The 15,933-nt window shown below is 54.7% G+C and overlaps 6 protein-coding genes across 6 annotated transcripts; 1 reads left to right on the forward strand and 5 right to left on the reverse strand.

Moving 5' to 3' along the window:
* Positions 1-90: 90 nt before the first annotated feature.
* C8Q71DRAFT_904843 (uncharacterized protein) lies at positions 91-1,520 on the reverse strand. Its single transcript, XM_047928869.1, has 3 exons — positions 924-1,520; positions 672-869; positions 91-614 (listed from the first exon to the last, which is right to left on the reverse strand). Exons 1-3 carry the CDS (start codon positions 1,146-1,148, stop codon positions 438-440), a joined length of 600 nt encoding a protein of 199 aa, XP_047782247.1. The 5' UTR covers positions 1,149-1,520; the 3' UTR covers positions 91-437.
* A 14-nt stretch (positions 1,521-1,534) lies between these two features.
* Positions 1,535-3,759, reverse strand: C8Q71DRAFT_741176 (cysteine proteinase). Its single transcript, XM_047922804.1, has 7 exons — positions 3,503-3,759; positions 3,135-3,451; positions 2,998-3,059; positions 2,462-2,948; positions 2,166-2,399; positions 1,705-2,110; positions 1,535-1,630 (listed from the first exon to the last, which is right to left on the reverse strand). Exons 1-6 carry the CDS (start codon positions 3,582-3,584, stop codon positions 1,928-1,930), a joined length of 1,365 nt encoding a protein of 454 aa, XP_047782248.1. The 5' UTR covers positions 3,585-3,759; the 3' UTR covers positions 1,535-1,630; positions 1,705-1,927.
* A 332-nt stretch (positions 3,760-4,091) lies between these two features.
* On the reverse strand, positions 4,092-5,642 carry C8Q71DRAFT_423078 (kinase-like domain-containing protein). Its single transcript, XM_047918464.1, has 5 exons — positions 5,270-5,642; positions 5,021-5,191; positions 4,898-4,966; positions 4,606-4,833; positions 4,092-4,539 (listed from the first exon to the last, which is right to left on the reverse strand). Exons 1-5 carry the CDS (start codon positions 5,453-5,455, stop codon positions 4,255-4,257), a joined length of 939 nt encoding a protein of 312 aa, XP_047782249.1. The 5' UTR covers positions 5,456-5,642; the 3' UTR covers positions 4,092-4,254.
* Positions 5,643-7,865: 2,223 nt separating this feature from the next.
* On the reverse strand, positions 7,866-9,680 carry C8Q71DRAFT_741187 (kinase-like domain-containing protein). The gene is made up of 6 exons (XM_047922805.1): positions 9,382-9,680; positions 9,056-9,325; positions 8,824-8,994; positions 8,698-8,766; positions 8,397-8,624; positions 7,866-8,335 (listed from the first exon to the last, which is right to left on the reverse strand). Exons 2-6 carry the CDS (start codon positions 9,272-9,274, stop codon positions 7,994-7,996), a joined length of 1,029 nt encoding a protein of 342 aa, XP_047782250.1. The 5' UTR covers positions 9,275-9,325; positions 9,382-9,680; the 3' UTR covers positions 7,866-7,993.
* A 1,317-nt stretch (positions 9,681-10,997) lies between these two features.
* On the reverse strand, positions 10,998-12,763 carry C8Q71DRAFT_854652 (uncharacterized protein; the record flags this gene model as incomplete). Its single annotated transcript, XM_047927081.1, has 5 exons — positions 10,998-11,058; positions 11,118-11,560; positions 11,620-11,950; positions 12,001-12,682; positions 12,730-12,763. The coding sequence occupies 5 exons, from the start codon at positions 12,761-12,763 to the stop codon at positions 10,998-11,000; spliced, it is 1,551 nt and encodes a 516-aa protein (XP_047782251.1).
* Positions 12,764-13,258: 495 nt separating this feature from the next.
* On the forward strand, positions 13,259-15,210 carry C8Q71DRAFT_846101 (SPX domain-containing protein; the record flags this gene model as incomplete). The annotated part of the gene is made up of 6 exons (XM_047926626.1): positions 13,259-13,521; positions 13,575-13,669; positions 13,729-13,988; positions 14,043-14,882; positions 14,933-15,012; positions 15,056-15,210. Exons 1-6 carry the CDS (start codon positions 13,395-13,397, stop codon positions 15,208-15,210), a joined length of 1,557 nt encoding a protein of 518 aa, XP_047782252.1. The 5' UTR covers positions 13,259-13,394.
* Positions 15,211-15,933: the final 723 nt, after the last annotated feature.

Raw genomic sequence — 15,933 nt, forward strand, 5'->3', positions numbered from 1 at the left:
AATAAGACTGGCAATATTCACGTGCTTGCCGCCAACCGGGGAGTTTGTGCGGGGCCCCGCATCCGGAGTCCGGATCATCGAGCGATGTTCCTTGATGTTCCCCATCGCCACACCACGGCAAAGACGAACAGCACGAAATCAATGCAGACAAGACCAGAAGACGGGTCAATTGGACTGCCAGGCGCGAGCTCAACATGATACGGATCGACGTCTTCGTGCAAGATGACATTCCATCACCGCATGCTCCTCAAGGGTCCGATATAAGGAGTAAGCGGGTGATGATTAGTGTAAGATACAATGAGTGGTGCATGCGTAGTCAGCCGTAAGAATGCCTCATACGCCGGTATAAACATGTAAAGTAAACCGAATGTCCAATTGTAATAAAAGTCCGGTAGAAATGGCCGCGAGTGTCCTCAGAGTCATAACTTCGGAGAGGTTTACGCCTTCAGGAGCTGCACCTTCTGTGAAGTACATGTGCTGAAGTCGTAGGCACCGTTGTTATCCGCCGATGGCTCATACACGAGGACATAGGCGGCATCACCCGGGGTGTAGCACATCGCAAAGCCCTGCGTGTTGCCGTTGACCGCAAGGGTGGCATAGCCTTCTGAATCAGTCTAGTTAAATGGCGCTTTCAGCACTGCATCGCGACAGGGTCAACGGACGGTCCTCACCACAACGCAATACGGCGTCTTGCCAGCCTGACCGTTCCCGGCGCCCTTTGTCGTCACAGCGAACTCGACGATGGACGCCGGAGGGACAGAAAAGTCATTTCCCACCAAGCCAACGCCGTTGGAGCTCGGGTTCGGGATAAGGGCGCCATTCTGAAGATTCCAGGACGAGAAGTCTTCCGTGGTGCTCTGGAAGGTTTCCTGCAGAATGGACGATCAGCAATCACATAACAGCCGGAGGTATAATGAACCAACCTGGAGCCACCAGATGGAATCTGGGCCCTGCAAGAGAGCAAGAGAGGGCCCGGTAGCACCATCTCCGGTCGACGGGTCGACGACGGTGAGGATGAATTCATATGCGAGCGAGTCGCTCGATCCCGGGCCCAGACCATCGCAAGGGCTCTGGCGGGTAGACAAGGCGGCGGGCACGGCAAAGGCACCAGCAGCGAGAGCGAGGGAAAGGAGGGCTGGTGCGAACATGGCGATCAAAGCTCGTGGATCGAAGTGCGAAAGTGCGAAGGTGGAAGTCGAGCTTCGAAGACGGATGCTGAAGAAGAGTGTTGAGAATACGGTGCCCTCAATACCTCTCTTATACTTGAGACGACCACGGCGACAATGTCAGCGTTCGGTAGGTAGAGGCCGCAGAGTGCATCTTCCCAACGCCGTGCTGAGACCGTTCAGTGAGACGCTTACGGAGGGGTGCACCGAGTCGCGCACGCCGCCCGGGGACCGCGCATACAGCAAGGCTGCATCAGCGGACGCTGTGCTGTTGACGCCCACGAAGCTGTCAATAGCGACGTTGAAGGGGTACTCAACACAGAAGGAAAGCTCGCGCACCGCATTGCCCCTAGACGCCGTCACGCCATGCGCAATAAGATGATTTGTCGCGCCCATTGTGCGGTGGTACATACACGGCAAACGAATTATGCATGACGCTGGTCGCATTGAACCCGCTGCCCACGCTGCAGAGAAAGGTCGAGCGAGGGGGAATGCGGATTGTTTTGCCAGGCAGACGCGATTTTGCAGGTGGACTCACCCTACTAAGATGGTGCCACAGACGAAGGGCATCACTTGCTGTATCCTACGAGAAGCGATACCATTGGAACCAGCGCTTCAGAGACTCTCCGACCACGTATACAGAAAGCAAGTCTAGCGACTTCGATGACGGACAACGAATCGATCAACAACAGAGCAGTATTCAAAGCAACACATACGAGCACAAACACACATCATCAGCATACAACCACACAATCGACTCGTCACGTCTTCGCCTTTGCCTTCCGACTTCGTTTTGTAGGCGTCTTCACCGCAGGCTCCTGGGCGTCGTCCTCCTTGATGTTTCCTCTATGCATGGCAGCCTCTAGCAAGCCCTCGTTGTGCATACAGGTTATGAACTGTGTAATGAACGGTTCGTAGTCGAACGTTCGCTTGATGTGGTCCGTCTGCACCCCATGTTCAGTGCCCTGCTCGCGAGAACGGCGAAGCAAAGCGGCTCACCTGGGTATCGCGCGCCTTCGTGATCTCCTCTTCGACAGCGACCTTCGCGGCGAGCGCTGCTTCGACACATGCGTTCCATGCGTCAGGGAGTTTTCGTGCGGCCATGTCCAGGATGTGTACATCCTTTTCCAATTTTCGCGATCCGAAGTCATTTGCAAAGACTCGGCCCTCCGTCGCCGGCCTTAAGCTAGTTGCAAACGCCTCTTCTGCGCTTGTCAGTAGCACATCATTGACCTGATCCAGCACGTGAGCGCGTGAGCCCTCCAGGTCGGTAAAATGCAGTTCGTGTACGCTACCTTGTCGGTCCACCCTTCAGGATACGCGTCCTGCAACCTCCGCTCGATCGCCTGCCGTTCGCGCTTGCGCATCTCCAACTCGTCGCTCGCACTGAGATACTTCTCGTCCACGATTGCGAGGAGGTTGTACCGCACATGGTCGTTCTCGCTCGCCATATATGCGTGCATCTTCATCCGCAGCGCAGGCCGCACGATGTCCATCCAGCCTCTCGTACTTGAGCCTGAGCTTGACTGGGAGTCAAGCTCGCCGACTTCAATGGCCGTACGCTGCAGACCGTCAAGCTCCCAGACCTTGCCGTGGGCGGGAACGTAGCCGATGAAGTGGTACTGCTCCTGCATTTGGTCACCATTCTCAGTCGACTTGGAAGGGCTTGCAATCGTCTTGCGCTTCTTAGTTGGGGGACCCTTCGCAGCTTTGACCCTTGCCTTGTCCGCTTCGAGGGTTGCACGAGCGATGACCTGCAATGACCCACGGATATCCGCAGGCCTGATCTAGGATCAGGGCGGAACCCTCACTCTACAGTAGATCAACATACCTAGCCAGTGAGTTGTGTGCATCCCGAATGAATTGAGAACTCGACACCGCTAATCCTCTCATCTGCACGCCGCGTCACTAGGCATCCCGCATATTGACCGACCCGAGCAACAGCGAGACTAGCGGGATGTAACGTACCACTGGTGATATCTCCGCCGTTACCGCTTGTAGCTCTTGAAGCTCTCCGCCGAGGTCAACGTGAGGACAGTTCAAGAGCACATTGAGGAGCGCGTGGGAGGCACAAGCGTCGTTGCTCAGTTGATTGGCGAACCACACCTTCTCCGCGTCCTCGCCCTCAAGTGCGGAGGTATTCGTCTCTTCCGAGTCGGTACACATGTAGCAGAATATCAAGCCGTGTGGATCTAGGTGGTCTGTCGCCCAAGGTTCAATGTCGTAGATTTCCGTGACTTCCAAACCTCGTACACCAAGCTTGTGTAGCAGCGTTGTGAAAACTCCTATCACAGCATTAGAGCGCGTTCGCCAAGTCATGTGGAGTCTAAGAGAACCTGGATCCGACTCAATGACCGCAAAAACACCGCCTACGAGTTCTGCAGAGCCCTCCGCCGTGCGAGAAGATGGCCCTTCCATTGTTCAAACGATCGTAATGCTTGATGCGTCCAGGACTCAAGTAGATGGGATAGGAGGCGGACGTGCAAACCCTGGGTAGGAGCCTTGAGTCTGCACCGGTACCGTGAACCGTCGGCAGTCTGAAGATGGCCAGTACAGGACTTGTCAATTGCGAGACCGCTGGGTGACCGTAGACGATGGTAACTGATGTACGTCACACTTGGGTCGTACGCGTGGCGTCGTAAAATCCGTCATGTGATTTGTGACATGTCGCGTCTTCTCTACATTTCTTATTCTCCGTGTTTATAGCCCTACCAGTAGTACCACTATTGGCGAGGTGGGATCGATAACCAACGAGAAAATCGTCTCTAAAGACGTGTCGCGTCGACTGCCGGAGCAGCCATGACATTCGATTTCCACTCATGTGTTGCGCTTCAAACAACACGTGTACGGCCCAGCTGAATGGCCATTGGGAGGTTTCACGGATAGCCTTAAGCTTAAGTTGATGACCAACGAGATTCCCGCAAAGCAGGTTACACAACCATCATTTACACTGTAACTACATACATGAGATCGTCGCGCTGTGTTTCAATGTATCACGATAAAGCCCGACAGAGAGATTTCGCTGCATGTCATACATATACGTTAAACTATCGGTACAGACTCTCGATACACAGCATGCCGGTGGTTATCAGGAATCGCGAAAGATCTCGGCCATCGACACTAGGATCCGAGGATCAAGGTTTGGAGACACCAGTGTCGAGGCAGCTTCCTCAGTGATCGCCCCCAGTACTTGAACGGCCGTCGGACGCATGTCCCAGTTCGGGTGCCAACAAGCCACCACTACGCCCCACAAGTCATCAGATAAACCTAAGGCGCGGGCACGCTCTGGACGGGTCAGTCTATACCCCGCCAGGACTTGTTGAATAACCTGAGGGCCGCGCCACCGTCCATACGGCACCCGCCCTGCGAATACCTGTCTCGATGGTGTCAGCATTAGGCTGGGAACACGTGGATCCGGATACAACAAGCAAAGACGAACCTCCCAAATTACGATGCCTAGTGCATAAATGTCCGCTGGTAACGAGACATGCGCATGTTGTAGTCCATATTGCTCCGGATCCAATAGCTCGGGTGCCAAGTAGCGCGTGGTACCCTTCTCGCCATGGCTCTCGGTGGACGCATTCGCCGAGTTAAGAGAATGTATAACCGTTGTCATGCCGAAGTCGCACAAGCGCGCATGCCGCATGCTATCTACAAGAATATTGGGCTGAAGAGAGATTTCAGACAAATAAACATCAGGAAATGCTCTGGCCGGTAAGCAAGCGACTCACGCTCTTCAGATCGCCATGCGCGAAGGTCTCCATGTGCAGGAAACGCAATCCCTCGCAAACCTCCCGGAGCTAAGTGTAATATGGTGAGTAAGGGGCGCGACCCATGGTAGATAGACTACTTACCAAACGAAGTCGGTCCTCATTGGGATAATTCTCCAGGAACTGCGTGATGGTGCCGTTGTCCATCCACGCGCTTGCAATGGACAACGGAAAGATATGTCTATCAATGCCAAGCATCGGCACAATATTTGGATGCTGCAGGCGTCGCCACATTATGATTTCTTGACAGATATCCTGAGGATTCGTTGACGCATGTGCGGATCCCAGCGGTCAGTACAAGGAATTCGGACGGTGAACTTTGGGAGAACTGACGGGGTGTACAACGCCCGCATTTGTAGCACTTGCGGGGAGTTCCTTCAGAGCCACATGCACCGGAGCGGATCGCGGGTCTTCATAGTATACTGCCCGCCATACAGCGCCAAAGCCGCCACGACCCACCCATTGTTCGCTAGTCTTTTTTAAGCGATTCGGTTGTATGACCCATGTTTCAGGGATCATTGTATGTTTTCGACAAAGGTGGCGGAGCAGTTCAAAGACCGACCGAATGGGTCCTGCATTAACCGTCTCATCTGGGAGCTCATCGAGGATCTGCACCGTAAGAAAATGTCAGCCATTGGTCAACGTGTAGCTTAAACAGTTGAACAAACGAAACTTGAGCCAGCCTGATGATCACATGCTGTGCCACAGCAGAGTTCTCGCCCGACATCTCTGGAGTGTCAGAGTAAAGGCTCAACCCGGATACAGATGTCGGGGTGTAAATGCCAATGGTAGGTGTAGAGCTCATCGCCGTCTCCATATCGTCCCCATCGACATTCATTCCTGCAGCATGTTCCTGCCCTGCAATATGTTCCTGTCCTGCAGTCACAGTGTGTGCCTGGGGTGGTTCATAGGAAGGACGCCATACTTCCAATTCTGGAGGATCATGGTGGACTGGTAGATAACTGGTGAGGGACGGGGTTACACAAGATGGAACGAAGAAACTCACTGCGTTTTTTACTTCTATTCTTAGATCTTCCTACTGTACTTGCTATGCTACTTGCGCTAGACTGTCGTTTGAGTCTCCCGGGCCCTTGCTCCATGTCGCCGCTCGCGTATGGGACCGCCTAGCCGATGACCCCATCAGCCCACTGGTCAGATATAACAATGATATACTGAGTTTGCGTCACCTCAGGTTTCATACTTGGCATATACTTCAAAAACGTAATTAGGCAGATATGAGGCAAACCAGCAGAAGTCCACTGCGCAAGATTCGACGCCAAGTTCGTCTGTGTAGAGAGTTGTGAGGCAATACTGAAGCGAGAGACGACTGTTATATGTACTTGTGCTTATAAGACCAGCCATATGAGTGGACAAGCCGTGTGTATTCCGTTACCAAGCACCAACTGCAATCCCTGTTGTCCTCTCGGAGCCACATGTGCGCTTGAGATGAACGCTGAGGCGGAGGTATAGCACAAGGACCTGAGAATCCTCTTTACGGCACAAGAGCCCGTATAGCATTGATCAGTATATCCATTGTACTGCCTCTCATTGAATCATGAGAATCAAGCGACGAAGAAGACGTCCACAGAGAAGTCAAGAACATCATTCCACACGCACCGATTTGTAGCCAGCGCCCTGGCTGATCTGTATGCTGACTACACATGCTTGGCTGTGAGGGCTTTTGGATAGTACTTGAACATGGAGCCGTACAGGGACGGGATGTAGCGGAAGGAGCGTGACAAGTTCTGGCATGCCCGCCACCTCCTCGCTAGTATCGCCTGTGATCAGGAAGTCGACATGTCTCGCCGTAATGGCGCCTAGTAAACGGCGATAGAAGCTATCAGAGAGTGCACAAAGGAGTACAACATCATGAAGACCTACCAATCCTCGAGTTCGCGAAGGGTCTCCTATTCTCTCCGCCCTCAACCAGAATATACGTACGGGGATAAGGGTTTCCCTGTCTCCTGGCAATCTCACCGTACAGGCCGTAACGGATTTGGCTCGCACATGGCCTTCGACACGCGTCCCTGGTGAACAACGTTGTGTTGTTGAGTAGGCTGAGCCGTGGTCTGTGGTCGCGCGACGAACCTCATTCTGCTGGATTCTGAGCACGGCCCACCGTCTCCGTGCGTCAAATGGATGCTCAACGATTCCCCTACACATGGAATGCGCTACGAATGCGAGTCTGCGACAGCCTGAGGGCATTATGTACCTGAGTGCGCGCCATCGCGGGAGAAAGCGTTAATAAGTCATGAAGTTAGTAGCAGGCGATAAGGCGGGGCCCGGCGTAGAACGAGTACCTGCCGCGTAGTGGTAGCCACCATCACGACCATGACTACGCAGTCAAGAGCCTGAAAGGAGGTACCATTATGTTGCGTCCGACTCAGTAGTTCTGTTGTAGGCGGTGAGGGCGAACGGAATCGAGGCACCGCGCGACGGCGTGGGCAGCAGAATCCGCTCACATGATCGTGACATAACGCGGCCGTACCGAGTCGGGACGTCCGCTCGCATGGGTATGCAACGGAGACTAGCTCAAATGCAACTTCAAGCGAAGCACGCCGGGCCAAGTATTGGGCCCAGTGTAGTAGCATATTCAGCTAGAAAAAGAATTGACTTCTGACCAGACACGGGTGAGCATGTCTACACACAACGGCTGTCCTAGAGAACGCAATATGTACCAGTCTCGCCGCTCCGAGTCGGAATTAGACCCAGGTGATATTAGTAGTAGCACTGCCAAACTTGTCATTTCATAAACCGTTCGGCTCGAGTGCTGGCTTCCGTACGATGACATGTACAGACTCGATGGGTTATAACCCCAAGACTGCAGAGATTCATCCTATGACTGCAGCTTTGGGCGATATCGCATGTTCCAGTGTATTGTACTACTACTGTCGTCATCGGACAGTGCATGATATCTGCACCATGTGCGAACGTCGCCTACATTCGTTCAGCTTGAATAGAAATTTCAAGCGAGCGATATTGACCTCTACAGAGCAATCAAAGCGAAGCGTCCTTCCTAGTGCCTAGTGCCATGATGTAAATCGAGCAACTCGTTGTTCAGATTGCTTTGTGCACGTAAGTATCGTACGGCGGGAGGCATACTAGTACATGGTGACACAGCTCAGAAGGGCGGCCAGCGCCATGAGCCGTCGCGCGACTGTGTCTCACGACTGCGTGATGGGATGTTTTGACAGCATCGGCAAGAACTGAAAGTACGTGTCGGATCTGAGGGCGTTGACACCGATCCGACTGCCAACATTCCTCCATGAGCTTCCAAACAGAGTCGGACAGGCCTAGAGGAAGGGCATCGGGCAGATGGGGAGGCCTTTTACCCCTTAGAATCCTCCAATGTATTTGTCCCGATCCCCACGAGCTGTACGGAGGCCGTCCGGCAAAGATCTGTTCAGGGAATCACTCTCAGCAAAGCAGGCGCAGCTCATAAGTATCAATGAAAACGAACCTCCCACATCACAATGGCCAAGGCATAAATATCGGCTTCCAGTGAGACATGCGCATGCTGCAGCCCGAATGCTTCCGGATAGAGGAGTTCGGGTGCCATATATTGTATGGTCCCTTGCCCGCCATTGCTCTGCGTCGTGGGATCGACCGTATTGACACCATGAATGAGGGCTGTCAGGCCGAAATCACAGAGACACGCATGTCGCGTGCTGTCAACGAGTATGTTGCTCTGAAGGTCAGAGGTCACACGCATGCTATCATTAGACAGGCTGTTCTGAATACGCAGCAGACTGCCGACTCACGCATTTCAGATCACCATGAGCGAATGTTTGTGAATGTAAATACTGTAATCCTTCACAGACATCAATCAGCTAAATGTGCGTTTAATGAGCATGAAATACGATGGCCAGCTTGCTGAGCAGACGCACCAATCGAAGTCGGTTCTCGGCAGGGAATTGCTTGAGGAACGCAGATATAGTACCGTGTTCCTGCCACTTGCTAACAATGCATAATGGGAAGAGCGTCTCGTCGACGCCGAACATTGGCGTTATCCTCCGGTGGCGGAGGCGTCGCCACATCACGACTTCGTGGCATACATTCTAAGCGAACGTTCAGAAGCACGGTCACGGATGTCTTGCATGTGTAAAGAACCCGACGCACCGGACGTATGCGTGACGCACACTTTGCATTGATACGTATCACTTTGAGCGCCACCTTGACTCGACCCGTAGGTGTCTTTAGTTCTCCGCGCCATACATCTGCATACCCTCCGTGCTCCAACGGATGTTCGCCGATCTTGGACAACGATCCCGGACGCATTGTATACGTCGGAGGAATGACAGTGTAGTTTCGGCAGAGGCATCTAAGCATCTGGAACATCCTCCTCAACGGTCCAGTGGCTATATTCTGAGACGGATCGCTGTCAAGGATCTATGCCGATAGTCACAAATCAAGCATCACCAGATATGTCGGCTCTGAACACGCACCTGCGCAAGCGAGTTGATCGCAGAACATGCTGTTCTGTAATCGTGGCTTGTACGTTTCCGAGTAATCACCCTGTTTGATGCACTGAAGAACTGGGCGTAGTCTAGCGGGAGGCCAGGCTGAGAGCTTTGTGTAAACCCTCGTGTCGTCGCCTCGAGTAGTGGGGTTCCGGAATCCCGCGGACTCGGTTGTGCAATGCGGCGTGGCTTTGCACCTGAATGAGATAGCACCAGTACGTCAGCTCATTCAGGTGCGACAAGACATTCGTTTGGAACATTACTTCGTTTGTCTTGCTGTTCATTGGGCGCCGGTGGTGGCAGCCTCAGGCGTGGCTTTGCACCTGAATGAGAGAGCACCAGTACGTCAGCTCATTCACGCGCGACAAGACGTTCGTTTGGATTATTACCTCGTTCGTCTTGCTGTTCATTGGGCACCGGTCCAGATTCGTGTATACTGCAGAGGGCGCCACCTATGGAATCACTATGAATCAGGCTGGTTTGCATTGAGCGCCTGAGCCCGTCGGTATCGTCGTCGTCGCGCATACTGCCGGGTTCCTGCGTTCGATTGGCACGGTCATAGGGAGGATCAAGCGCTGCACCGTGTCGGTCTTCGTACAATATATACTCGCAATGATGCCGGTTCAACCGGTGGGATGCCCTCAGAGCTGATGCAAAGTATACGTCTGCATGAACCTAATCTCGTCTGACGACTCACTCGGGATCCTATCGGGATCTACATCCACTGCAGGTACATCCACTGCAGGTTCCGATTCAGATGATTCATCGTCTGTTGAGGTCTCAACAACAATAGTTCTTGGTCTTCGTACAGAGCCTCTCCGTGCGGGGTCGTCAGTGGGTGCAGCACCGCCTCCCATTGAGACTCGTTGTGGTACAGCCTTGACCTTGCGCAATGATGTAGCAACAACTCTTGGTCTTCGTACAGAGCCTCTCCGTGCGGGGTCGTCAGTGGGTGCAGCACCGCCTCTCGTTGAGATTCGTGGTACATCCCGCGTCAGCTCGAAATGTCTGAGCTCTCGACGTTCGGGAATGTTGGCTTGCATGGCGTTGTGGTCAAGCGGGCGCTGGTAACCACACGGAATAATCAGCAATGCTCCCTATGGCTCGCCGAAACAATATCACCTTCGAATTCCGGGGATTCCCCAGGAGAACGACCAAGACTTGGAGGATGCGACGCTGATATCCTGCGGTGGAAGGCGTCTAATGGGCGGTTCGGAGATGCTTGTGAGGTGAGAACCATCTAGGCGTACCTATCTGCGAAGAGGAGGTCTTATATACATCTGGTGAGAAGACGCATGGCCACGAGCAACGTGTCCACTCTTCTGTCCGGCAGAATCCGAGTCAAGCACCGGAATGGATCGAGTGAGCAAGCAATGCAGACACGACATTGCTTCGTGGTATCAGCGTGGTCGTTGCGCTGCTTTCATCTCCGTCCTCTATCGGCGGTCGGCATCAGGTACATAGTCATGGGCGTGTGCCCCACATACTGAGCTCTCTTCAACGGAGTCAGACGCTCGATTTCTCGTGACACCAGGCGATTAGCAGGCTGGCAACGTAAGTACCATACAAGAATGTGAATCGGAGCGAATGCGGCAGGACCACTACCGCCGCCTCCTCGCTACTGCCTGCGATTGGAACTTTGATGTCTCCCGCCGTAGTCGTCTGCAACCCACGAGGAATCGTCAGCATACATCCCTAGAGAGAACATGGCACACACTCACCGACTCGCACGCTCGCGCTCAATCTCCCTCCGCTCCACCTCCTCCGCTGTCAACACCTCAAAACGCGTCCTAAACTCCTCCGCCTCCTGCCAGTCCCGCCACACGCTCCGCAGCGGTTTCGGCCCGCGCCCGTCCTTCGGTGCGCGCCCCCACGAGAGGCCCAAGCCAGTCTTGTCCTTGAGCAGGCTGAACCCGCTGCGGTCGCGCGGGCGGTCCTCATCCGCGGCGTGCTGTTGCTCGATCCCGAGGACACCCCACTCCCACGCATCGCGCTTGTGCTTGAGTAGCTCTTCGTGCACGGCGTGCGCAATGAGCGGGACTGCCTCTCCCGACAGCCCGAGCTCGGCGCAGAGCGTGCCTGCGAACTGCTCGGGCGTGAGAGATGATAGGAGGTCCCACTCGATGTGGTCAGAAAGGTGGTGGTTCGCGATCTGAACGTCAATCTGTTCGTGCAGCACGTCGATGTGAGCGCCCAGAACGTTGGAAGGAGAGGCGGACGTACGCTGAGAACGACACGACACTCAGAGACTTCGACGCCCTCCATCGTCTCGTCTTCGACATCTGCTTCTATGCCGCCGAGGTCCAACGCCGCGATACCCTCATGCTCTTCCAACTGTGCGCGGATCTGCGCTGCGACAGTATCTGCCCACGGATTCGTAGGCAGGTCTAGATCCGCGCAAAATGTACGTGCGAACGACTCGGGCTTGATGAGGTCTTCGTGTAGGTTCCACACGAAGCAGTCTCGTATTCGATGTGAATCAGTCTCGAATTCGACTCGAATGGGCACAAGCGCTGTGGGCTTTCTCGCCTGGTACTCCAACGCATCAGGCGAGCTAGAAGCCACTTATCAGAGAATGTGAAGCGTGTTTTGGATAGGACATACAAGTAATCGTGTTTTGTGGGCAGGATGGGTTTTGCAGTGATAAATCTTGAAGGCGGGACCATGCCGAGGTAGCTACGATCCAGTTCATTTCTTTGCGGTGGTTGCGGGGTCGCAGCTTGCACTGTAATAGTGGGCGTTGACGCACCAGCGCGGAACACCGACGCGCCGACGGGTGCTTTGCTCGACAGTCGCGCGGCACGTACCGCAGTGCGCGTCCCTCCGCTCGCCACGAAGTCCGAGTCTTCAGAATCAATCTCTCCAGCGTCCGGGAACTCGTCGCCCGACCCTGGCTCGGTGTAGTTCACGGCGCCTCCTCGACGTGACGAACGTGTGTTTATTGCAGCCTGAGTGGAAGTCGTGGCATTATTGAGAGTAGGCTGCATGAGAAGGGTTGTCCCAGTGCGTAGTCTCGACGCATATGTGGAATGAAGGGCCTGTGGCCGCGCTGGGATAGCGGTCGTCGGCTGAGAGCCATAGGCCGTAGGATCGGCATTCCCGGGAGGTATGGTAGATGAGGCGCGAGCGGGGAGTGCCTGCTGGTAGCTGGAAGGGGAGGCGGGGGTCTGAGAAGTGGCAAGGGTGCTGCCTCTGGTCGGGCGTGTGCTTTTGCGAGTAGGGTTGCTCCTGCCGTTCGGCGGTGGAGTGACGGAATTGGACCATTGTCGTATGTTGTTGTAGTAGGCTAGGGACAATGAGATGTCATGTCATTTCAAGCCAAAGACCCTGTACCTGGATGCGGGACTGCAGGCTGAGGTGCGGCCATCATTGAGGGTTGCACCGGCCGCGGTTGTATGGCAGGCAGCGCTCGTCCCGACGCGTCGGTCATGCGGCGCAATGATCAAAAGACGTAGATAGTGAGTTGCTGAGGTTCTGCTGGCCGTGCTCGAGCCCGGTGTTTCGTGATATTGACTGAACCGAAGCGGACAATGCGAGGCAAGGCCGTGTATTATTGCTTCTTGCCCGGCGCAATGAAGTCGCTTTTCAGGGAAATACGGGCAGAAAGAAGAGTGAGGGGCTGGTCGCGAGCGAGGCAGAGGTGCGGCAGATGCGTACAAACCGAGTGTCCGTGTCCGTCAAGTCGCGGTCGCGCGCTGAAGTGAGACGAGCGTTCAGAGCGCGTGTGACGCGTTCTACGCGCGTGACAGCTGTGTGACGGACGCGTTTGACCTCACATTACTTACATACGTAATACAATGCTTTTTTTACTTGTTAACTTCACTTAAGTAGGTCTAGGCATACTCGGTTTGTTAGAGTTGTAATCTATCTCGCAAAATCGGCGCTTCCCTCCTAAGTAGTCCTCCTCCTGAATTCGGACTCGCACAGCTCTTCCCTGAACCGTCACCTGGTCGCGCAAGCAGGCTTTACTCCTACATGTCCTGCGTGCCTCGTTATGCATGCATTTCTCCAAAACTTACCAGCAGCTGCTGCTCACTCTTCCACCAGAGCTGAGGGATAGCGCGATCGAATATCGCAAGCTCAAGAAGCTGATTAACCAGGTCGTGACAGAGCTTACATCGCTCGGTGAATGCACTCGCTTTCAGGACGTTGCAACTGCATATTGACTTTGAATTCAGGACTTGCCCCAGAGGTTCTTCACGATGTCCTGCAGCCAGGAAGCGCCGAGTTGACTACTCCTCGAACAATAAAAGTCAATGAGCAGGATGTCGAGGTGAGCATCATCCCACGAGGCCGCTATGACCCTCTGCCAATTACTCGCTTTCTCCTCAGGTCATATATGAGCTGAGCAATGTCGAGGACCACATTGAGCCTCGCCTGCGTCTACGCATCGAGTCACACGACCAACCCGAGGTCACTGCCTCGGCCAGGGAAGCGGATGTTTCCCTTCTGGATGACGGCCTAGAGGTCGGGGATGAGCTTGCGACATTATTTGCGGGTGTTGGCATCGGTTCGGATGGCATTCTTAGCACAGACGAGTCTGTCCTCATCTCACCCGGAGTCGCGGAAGCCGCAGCGTCAGCCAGCTCGCTGTGAGTCCCGCCACTGCTCGACTTCCCACTCACCATTGATGTTAAATTCTTCAGACACGATGCCCACGAAGTCGTCATACCCCTCGCCTCCGACTCGGCCTTCTACCAACTCCTCACGCAGGCCCTCCAGATCCTCAGCTCCCGCCTGACCGCCGTCCGGCTCGACTTCGAGTCGAAGCTGCACGCCCTCTCCCGCAGCATCTCCCTCGCCGCGCGGCCCATGTCCGCCACGCACTCCTTCCGGGCGCACTCCGCGCACGCGACGATCCCCTCCGCGATCGACGTGCAGACGCCCTCGCACATCCCCTTCGCCGCGGGCAAGTCCGACCTGTACGCCTGGCGCGAGATCTTCCAGCTCTACATGGACGCGGAGATCTTCGAGAGCCACGCGGAGGCGACCCGCGGGGAGCGCACCATCGAGGACGCCGAGGCGCACATGGCGATGTTCCTCGAGCAGCTCGACGCGCGCGAGCTCGGGAGCGGGCGGCGCTTCGCGGTGAAGGAGAGCCGCGACGCACTGCAGGCGTTCCTCAGCCTGAACGCGTTCATCCTCGACCTCCGCAAGTTCCAGCATGCGACGGCAGAGGCGACGCGCAAGATCCTGAAGAAGCACGCGAAGCGCACGGCCCTGCCACTCCCCCCTGCGCTGGCGTCACCGTTCATGGTCCCCGAAGGCGCGAACCCGCGGACATTCTCGATCGTGTTTCCAACGACAGGCGGGGCGGCGGCGCTTGTACCCCGCTCATCTGTGTCGCTATCACACCTGCTTGGGCAGGCGCTGGGCGAGACCATCCTGCCGATAATCCCGCACATCGACGACTACGCATGTCTGATATGCACGAACATCGCCTTCAAGCCGATCCGATTGTCTTGTGGACACCTGTTCTGTGTGCGGTACGTAGTGCCTTACCGTAGAGACGAGGACATCGCTGAGCATGCATCAGATGTTTGGTAAAGATGCAGAAGCGCGGCCAGGATCATTGTCCGATGTGTCGCGCACACACCGTCCTCTCTGCGAATCGATGTAAGTCGAGAGTAGCTGGCATGATGTACATTGTTTCTAACAGTCTTTGTAGCCAACGTCGACTGGGCGATGCTCAACTTTATGAAGGACTGGTTTCCGATCGAGTCGAAAAAGAAACTACGACAGAACGAGAGAGAAGTCGCAGAGGAAGAACTGGAAGAACTCGGTATCGACAATCCGAATTGTATAGTCATGTAACAAAGGCTTGTTATGTTTTCTTGGGCTACGGTAACTTATACCTCCTTTGCGTCTCATACTGTGGGCTTATAGGTGTTGTTGCGTCGGTGCATACATACTGTACGGAATAGATAATTGTTCGACTCTCCTTGCAAGGGTAGTTCCCATAGGCAAGTCCCAGAACGTGACGAGCTCGCCGTCCGCAGCGCGTTGACTATGGTACGTCATTGCACCACATCTGCCTCCCAGTGACTACTCGATCGACCAGCGTAGTGTAGTCCCTTCACTATCACACTTCCATCCGGCGTTGTGAAGGGAGATGCTGGAGTTACTGTATATATAAGCAGCGCAACCGCATCCCGCTTGTGCGAACCCTCTTGTCTCTGCACTCCCACCTTCGCGCACTCCGTCGAGCGTGTCCTGGTACTATCGTCGTGCACGAAGATTTGAGCGACGAGCGTGTCAGTCCGTAATCCTTGTATTTAAAGGTAATGCAGGCTTTCGTTCAGTTGGTCCTTGCAGTGGCTCGATGACAGCCTCCCAGAATGGCATCAACCAGGCGTTACATATGTACCTTCGGGCGGACCCGAGTGTCCCGCATGATCCTGTGGATGCATCCCGGATGCACATCTGTGATAGAAGAACGCCTCAAGGCCCGAGCCCAATTGAATAGCGCCGTACTCATGGGCTCGGATTGCAACCTTGCGGCGTTGCGAAGCAGCAAAGGCCGCATAAAGCACTGCG

This window comes from Rhodofomes roseus (genome assembly GCF_022264815.1).
Source record: "Rhodofomes roseus strain CIRM-BRFM 1785 chromosome Unknown C8Q71scaffold_4, whole genome shotgun sequence".
Classification (NCBI taxonomy): Eukaryota; Fungi; Basidiomycota; class Agaricomycetes; order Polyporales; family Fomitopsidaceae; genus Rhodofomes; species Rhodofomes roseus.